This window comes from Cyprinus carpio, chromosome A6, assembly GCF_018340385.1.
Source record: "Cyprinus carpio isolate SPL01 chromosome A6, ASM1834038v1, whole genome shotgun sequence".
Classification (NCBI taxonomy): Eukaryota; Metazoa; Chordata; class Actinopteri; order Cypriniformes; family Cyprinidae; genus Cyprinus; species Cyprinus carpio.
In genome coordinates, this window is record NC_056577.1 from 133041 (window position 1) to 141560 (window position 8520).

Below are 8520 nucleotides of genomic sequence, written 5' to 3' on the forward strand. Positions count from 1 at the left end.
TGTGTTCACGGTGTGTTGGTGTGTTCACTGCTGTGTGTGTGGGCACTTTGGATGGGTTAATGCAGAAGCACGAAAACTGCGTATGGTCACCATACTCATCTATACTCATAGAGAGACTATGTTGCTAGCAACAAATGGTGTTGAGAATGGAATCATGGCTTTGTCTGTTTTCAGTACACAAATTTTTATGATTGTATATGTTTGTTTGTGGGGATCGGATTCTAAAGACACTACATAAGACCTACTCTACCTGAAAACTGAAGCCCATCTGCGACTGACATAAACCCTAAAGCTGTCACTACTGATGAGCTGTTTGGCTTCCTGCACCCAGCTACACAGGAGGTGAAAGATGGTATGTGTGTGTGTGTTTATGGAAGTGTGGTTTTGTTTGAGTTCTCTTATCTATAGACAGCTGTCAGCTGTGGTGTGTTTATGTGCAATCGTTTCACATCACTCTACTTGTGAGTGCTTGCATTTGTCTATTGCATGAGAATCCTAGTCTCATACAGATCTAAAATAAACTACATGATATTTTGTTATCTCAATGCAATGACATTCATACATTATGTGTGGATTAAATGTTTCCGATTCTTTTGGGGCCATTTTAGAATCTGTTTTTAAAAAAATATATATATAAAGTTGGTGTTTGGGTGACCACAGTTCTTGGGTGTTTTAGGTCTGTTTTTTTTTTTCCACTTTGGAGAGACGCTCTGCTATAATCTCATGATGGGCCAAAGTGGATTGTTCGAGATGGAGACAATCGACCCCATGTGGATTGAATCACTAAACACTGTCATGGAAGATATAAGTTGGTTATCATGATATAAAACATAATCCATGAATATTGTACTTTGTAATTGTTTATTGATTAATTTTATGTGTGCATGTCATGTAATGTATATATTAGGTGCTTACCTGGCCAGTAATGAGCGGTATATCACTGACCCCCTCCAATGCGTTTACTGTTTAAGATCAGCCACCTGAAGGTTGCAACCCTGGCTACAGTATCTAGGGTTGGAATTCTTTACGTGAACCCTCAGGATCTGGGCTGGAGTTCGTAAGTGACAGTATTCACCTCACTGATATTATACCAAATACTGCAGTTTGTGTTTGAGACACTCAGTCCCTCATTTTGATTTACAGGTATGGTGACAAGCCTGGATAGACACCCGTCAGGCCAATCTGAGTAAGCTAATCTCACTATATTGTTTGATAAGTATGTGCCCTACTGTCTGGAGCAGGTCAGATGCAACTTTAAGACAATCACACCTATACCTGAGACAAGCATGGTACAGGTAAGAGACACAATCCAGCACACACTGGCTACATATAAATTCATAACTTAAAATGGTCGTGAACTATCCCTTCACTCAAGAGTGATAACTATAACTATAATGATATCTATATTAGCGTCCAAATCAATGAATGATAATATTATGTTTATTCTAATGTTTACTGCACACTTTAGTTATGTTATGTGAACAAAATTGCAGTATGCAGGCTTTAGTAGGAAGGCTTTTGATTGCCTGTCAATGTTTTATCGTTGGATGTGATTCCGATGATATTGCTCCTTTGTCATTATTATAATAGTTGTGGTGTGGACATCAGTAATTTATTGGAGTTAAAATTATAGTTTCTAAACTTTCATAGTTATAGTTATTTTTCATAGTTCATATGTATTGTTCTTGGTGTGATCCGGCCTTTCATTTATGTTAATGAGATGAGATATTCTTAAGATAAACCTATAGAAATAATCAAATAGCTGTAAAGATTCTCCTCTTTCACTTAACTGTTACGTAGTAAACATTTTTGTCCTATTGAAATTTTGTCCATATGTACAGATGGTATTGGTGCACTCGGCAGAGACAACCTACCTGACGTACATTCATGGAGTTACTTCTGCAGAAGGGGAAGCCGGTGATGTTAGTCCGAAATGCTGGTGTAGGGAAAACTATCCTGGTCTGGGATAAGAGTTCCAAATTCAAAGAGGAATTCATGGTGGCAAAAGTACCTTTCAATTACTACACGACCTCAGCAATGTTACAACGTGAGTGAGATGATGGAAGCTGTATATGGGCACAATGTATACTCTCATTAACACACAATAAACAATAACATTTCCAACAGTAAAACAATATAAAAAATCACTGCACATGTTTGTTTGCAATCGATTATAAACACATTTGCAAGGTAAACAAAAATCATGGTTTTAGGCTTGCAGGAGGAAATCATCATACAAATAACAAGGATTATTTCCATACTGTAGGTGTGCTGGAGAAGCATCTGGAGAAGAAGGCAGGCCAGAACTTTGCTACTCCTGGAACTAAAAAGCTTATCTACTTTGTGGATGACCTAAACATGCCTGGGGTAGATGCATATGGCACCGTTCAGCCTCAAACCCTTATCAGACAGCACCTGGACTACTCCCAGTGGTATGTACATCAAAGCTTTGTATATGAAACAGTCTTATTTTTAAATATGCTTTTAATAAACTTAGATGTTTGTATTTTGTAGGTATGACCATCAGACACTAGTTCATAACCTGTCAGTACATCACCTGCATGAACCCAACAGCAGGAAGCTTCTCAGTTAACCCTCGACTACAGGTAGCCATAACAACCCATACAAATCCAGCCCACTCCTTAAAGTAACCATAGCAAATTTCACCCTTGGCTAGATGTAATTATAACAACCAATACATATCCAGATTAGTATCAAGTGTAGACTTGAATTGAGCCTGGACAAAGAGTTGCTTAAATAGGAAGGGTCTGATTTTATTATTTGGTCTGTAAAGTTCAATCGGTTATCAAACAGTGCTTCCTGTGTCCTGGCTGAGCTCAATAGCATTCCACTACATGCTATTGGCGTAGCGGTGGTAATAAAATGCTGTGCCTGATGGTGACCCATGTAATGCTGTTTATATTAAAAAAATTGAGGGCCAAGCACCGAGCCCTGAGGCACTAGATAAGGTTAGTTAAAGGAATATTTGGGGGGTTAACAGGGTTGAAGGGTCCAGCACACTACAGAAAAAAAACAGACTATAGGTAACAATCAAAAACCAACAACTCATGTTCAAACCTTGAAGCAGAGTTAGCCTGTTTTATGACAGTTTAATTGGTATGACCACAACAAAGAAAATTCCTGTCCAAATACCACCATAGTTTTTACATTTCACCTCTTCTTTCTCTCTTTATTCTTCCCTCTGACAGAGGCATTTCTCAGTGTTTGGCTGTACATTTCCCTGGTGCGGAGGCTCTGAGCACTATATACAGCAGCATTCTGAGTGGTCATTTCCAGCAGGGTGCTACAGTTATTGGTGTTAGTCGCATGACCAGCACACTGATCCAGGCTGCCATCTGCCTGCATCAGAAAATGAGCCAAAACTTCCTTCCCACAGCCATTCGGTTCCACTTCATTTTCAAGCTCATAGACATCTCAAACATCTTCCAGGTGTGTGTCTATGGAACAGATTAAAGTGTGTGCATCTGTGCAGACACTGAGTACTATGGCCGTATGTATGTATACAGTGGCCTAATTGTGCCACTTTATATATTACACTGCTGGTAGTTTTAGTTACTTTATACATATTAGTGCTGACATGCTGTTTTCTGCGTACTTATGTTTGTGTGTTGTAGGGAATTCTCTTTGCTCTGTCAGAGCAAGTGGGATACCCTATAGACCTAGTTCACATATGGCTGCATGAATCTTCTCGTGTGTATTCAGACAAACTGTTGGAGGAGAAAAACATTTAGGTATTCTCAAAGATTCTGCTAGACATGGGCAAGAGATACTTTGAGGTGATTATAACTTCTCAAAACCCTGGTGGGGCCTCCAGTGAATTGGAAGACCATTTCTCAAAAATAATCTTTTGCTTTTCTCTTTCTCTTTGTAGGGTATAGATGAGTCTATTTTTATCAACCAGCCATTCGATCTACTCCCATTTCGCTCACAGTGGGTGGTGAGCCAACGTTTATGCACAGGTGACTGACCTGGAGAAGCTTCAGAAGATACTGATGGACGCTCTTGAGCACTACAATGAGCTGTACTCTGACATGAACCTGGTGCTGTTTGAAGAACCTGCTTTTTGCCTGTATTTAACAGAGTTTACTTAAATAATGCATAAAACACCTCATAAATATTCGTTTGTCTTGAAGTTTTACATCAAAAAACTTGACTTCTGAGTTATCGAGAGATTTCTGAAGGTTAACAACCTCCTTTGTTGAAGTGCTGCAACTGAAGCCTTATTGGTGTGTGTGTGTGTGTGTTTGTGTCTAGCTGTAGGATAAGTCGTATTTTTGAGTCTCCTGTAGGGAATGCCTTGTGATTGGAGTAGGTGGTAGTGGGAAACAGAGTCTGTGTTGGTTGGCTGCTTTTTCTCAGCGTCCTGGAAGTATTTCAGATCACACTGAGAAAAGGGTTATGGCATCAGCGACCTTAGGGTAACACACCCACACGCGCACTGCATTTCGATGATCTCTTTTTATTTGAAGCTTAATATGAAATTCTGTGAAAAGTTTTGCCAAACTTTTCTTCTTTTTTGTAGAGTGATATCGCTGATCAATGACATGCTAGCATCAGGTACACACTGCAAACTCCTCTCACATTTCCTTCTCCCTCTCAATCCTGTCAGTAGCTCTCAGTTTGTTTGTGTCTATATATGTGTGTTTGTGTATAGGGGATATACCTGACTTGGTCAGTGAGGAAGAGGTTGATATGATCGTCACCTCTATTCGAGTGGAGTTGAGGGTGCTTGGTTTGGTGGACACGCATGAAAACTCCCTGGAACTTCATTGATCATATACGCAGACAGCTTAAGGTTGGCTTACTTATTTAGAAGACTGCAATCCTAAGTATATATTATTAATAAAAAAATGCAAATGTCACTCTGATGTCATGCCCCTCCTGCATTGTACAGTAGGTGGTGCTGTGTTTTTCTCCTCCGGTTGGCTTCACTCTTCGTACACGTGAAACGGAAGTTTCCGGCTCTCGTGAACTGCACCGCCATTGACTGATTCCATCCTTGGCCCCAGCATGCATTTCAGTCGTCAGCAGCACTTTTATACAAACTATCTCTGGCCTGGAGGTAACAGAGACTAGGGACAGTGAGGAGATATGTTTTTTAAAATGATTATCTTTATACAGCAAGGATGCATTAAATTGATCAAAAGTAACATTTATAATTTCACAAATAGATTTCGCTTTCACATAAATGCTGTAAAAACGTTTCAACTATACCACACCCAGAGCTTTCTGCAATTCATAAAGCTTTACTGCAATCTGGCTGGGGACAAAAAGAAGAGAACTGAGCCAAAAGATGGAACGTTAAAAATAATTGTTTGTTTTGTTCAGAGTAATTGTGGATTTATGTTTGTCTATAGCTGAATCTAACTGTGTTGCGGAAATTTCCGAATACTCTTGCCATCGTATCAAATGTGTCTGCATCTGTTTTTGGTGCTGCTGTCTCCTAATGGCCATATCCCAAAGGACTGCAGCTGGAAGGCGTCTAAAGTTGTCATGAGTTCAAAGTGAGTGTGTGAGGAGCTGACATTTAAGTTTTATTCTCAGGGATTTCATGAGTCATATTTGCAAATGTTTCTATTTTAATTCTGCTGACATTTAACTTTAGCCATGTTCTTGAAATCTGGCTTTTACCTCTGATTCCCTCTATAAGCAAAAAGCCTGAAGTTTGCTCAAATTGCCAACATTTGAGAATAAAACTTTTTTTTTATTGAATCTTGAGAATTTTAGTTTTCAAATGGAACATTGATTATCAGGATGCATTAATAATTTGGCAGGCAAACTATTGTTGTAACTCAACAGGTTATAAAAAGAGGTTCATTGGGAAAATGTAATAGAGATGTAGAGAAATGTAATAGAAACATTTAATAGAGAGAAAAAATGTGTGTCTGCGTAAAATGTGGAGGAGTTGGATGGTAGTTTGGATACACTGAAAGCTGCGTTTGAAAAAAGCAACCTCAAGAAACTCCATTGTCAAGATGAGGTGAACCACACCAACACCACCATTCAACTGGCAACCGCCTGGTCAAGGTTTTAGAGGTCAGAATATACTGGTTTTGTTTTTTGGACCATACTTACATGTTGATATTGTCATGCTAATTTTAACATGTAAATTCAACTGCATATGGAAACTGTTTTTTCTTTTTGTGTTTTCCTGAAAAATGCATGTGTATTTAAGTCAGAAAGTGTATGATGGGCTCACTCAGTGACCCAGTACTGTGAGCAGGGATTCACTCTGTGTGGAGACGTTCTTTTTACCGCAGCCTTCCTCTCTTATGCTGGCTCCTTCTCAAAAAGATGAGTTACTCCATAACATCTGGATGCCTTACCCTTGGTGCCCAGAAGGTGTCTTGAGTACTGATATTGCCTGTTATTGTGATAAAAATGTGTATTCCTTCACCTGCAAAGTTCAGAAACCACAAAGAGTATAGAGTGCAGGGAAATTAAAACAAATTGATTCTTTGCATTCAGTTATGTTTCAGTTATAAAAAGCAATATTTTTACACTAGAAAATTCCCAAACTTTGGTTTGCAAAACCTTAAGGGATTTTTTTGGAAACTGTGGGAGATAAACTTCTGATGAAATGGCAAGGTTGGATGAAAAAAAAATAAAAATAATAATAATAATATATATAATTAGGCCTCCCTACATCATGTTATTTATAAGATAAACCGGTTCTTTCCTTAAACTCAGCTTGATTGATAAGACTTCATTTTGTTATATCAGTGCCGTAGCCTTTTTACTTATGTGTTTATTGAATTTCTCTTATTGAATTTGGACTGACATTTGGGAACAAAGCGTTTTGTGTATTTTTGTGTATTTCTGTGTGCATATTATGCATGTTTAGGTAAGAAGCTGGGTTTCACTATAGACCTGGGGAAGCTCCATAATGTGTCTCTAGGACAGGGCCAGGAGTCTGTAGTGCTGAAACTCGGGAAAAAACCTCTAAAGAGGGCCACTGGTTCATTTTACAGGTGTGTCTTTGTGTATGTTATCTGTATATTGTATATATTTCTGTTATTTTATGCATGTATATAATTCAAATGCTTGTATTTCTTCTAGAACGTTCACCCTGGTGGCAAAGTTGCTGGGAAGTCTAGAGAACGTTGCTGTTGTGAACAGTCACCCAAGACTACCGAGTATTCATGAGTGCAGAACCTTCTACCCCTCCACAGGAACACATCATTTCACTGTAAAATCCTATTGTGTCCAAAAATCATGCTTTATTAGCTGTATATTAAACATCAAATATGTTCGGATAGGCTGTGATTGAAAGGAAAACACAATTTTGTAAGGCTTCAGACATGTCAAGAATGGGATGTAATACAAAAACCTTTGCTTATGTGTATGATTAAGTCAAATGAGAAAATTTAATTTAGAAACTCTTTTGATACATGCCAATGTGTTTGTGTGTGTAGGACATTCTGGACCAGTGTTCCCGTGAGCAGGAGTTTAAGACCCACCCTGTTCTTGTTGTGTTATTTCGATGCTAGTGAGGCTGAAAAAGAGGCAGTTTGGGCCACAGGGCTGGAACAGGAAGTACCCTTTTAACACAAGAGATCTCACCATATCAGTGAATGTGCTTTAAATAGTATTGAATTATATTATCTGCTATTTATTGGCCAGAACATAAAAATAATGATCAATTTATTGGAATTGATATTTGATTTTCACTCTTGGGTGATTCCCATGTATTTTGGCTCCTGATAAATATTTAATCAAATAAACACACAGACTAAATTTTCTCACTGTCATTACAGTTTGAGAGGAAGTTGTCTCTGGCCCCAGGATTTGTTGTGCCTTCTAACCTGGATTACCAAGGTTATCATGCATACATAGATGAGATGCTACCTCATGAAAGCCCAGTGCATTATGGGCTGCAGCCAAACGCTGAGATTGAGTTTCTTAGAGTGACGTCAGACAGCCTCTTCCACACTCTTTTAGAGCTGAAGTCCAGGGACTCCAGCATGGGCGAAGGAGCCTCACAGCCCACTGAAGAGAAGGTCAGTTTCTGAGCTTTTGAAAGTGTGCAGGTCAGCAGATCATATGTTGCTGTAATGGATTGCTTTGTACAAAGATTTAAGCCACTGCTGTTATAGGTGAAGACGATCTTTGATGACATCCTGGAAAAACTACCAGAAGAGTACAACATGTCTGACATAATGTCCAAAACAGCTAAACGCACGCTGGTGTGTTTCCAGGAGTGTGAGCGTATAAACATTCTCCTTAATGAAATGAGACGGTCACTCAAAGAGCTGGACCTGGGGCTAAAGGTGCGCTATTATTAATTTTTTTTCCCATGCCAGTCTGTAATTAACTGCATTGTGGTATTATGAATTGTGCTTGTTTGCTTGTCACATCGCAATCTCTTCTCGTGGTCAGTGTAAGCAGTGATCACTGATATACTGTTGTAGTTCTTGTAAATGTTCTGTATTAGATATTATTTTTTATATTTTGTTTTAATCTAGTTTTTGACATTACTTTTTTTAATAGGTCTATATA

The 8520-nt window shown here is 38.7% G+C and overlaps 2 protein-coding genes across 2 annotated transcripts; both read left to right on the forward strand.

The window, feature by feature from the left end:
• The first annotated feature begins 1827 nt into the window (after positions 1-1827).
• Positions 1828-2523, forward strand: LOC122145221 (dynein beta chain, ciliary-like). The gene is made up of 2 exons (XM_042757438.1): positions 1828-2047; positions 2267-2523. The coding sequence occupies exons 1-2, from the start codon at positions 1888-1890 to the stop codon at positions 2512-2514; spliced, it is 408 nt and encodes a 135-aa protein (XP_042613372.1). The 5' UTR covers positions 1828-1887; the 3' UTR covers positions 2515-2523.
• A 5017-nt stretch (positions 2524-7540) lies between these two features.
• LOC122145389 (dynein axonemal heavy chain 11-like) lies at positions 7541-8306 on the forward strand. The gene is made up of 2 exons (XM_042759161.1): positions 7541-8021; positions 8118-8306. Exons 1-2 carry the CDS (start codon positions 7863-7865, stop codon positions 8304-8306), a joined length of 348 nt encoding a protein of 115 aa, XP_042615095.1. The 5' UTR covers positions 7541-7862.
• The last annotated feature ends 214 nt before the right edge of the window (positions 8307-8520 follow it).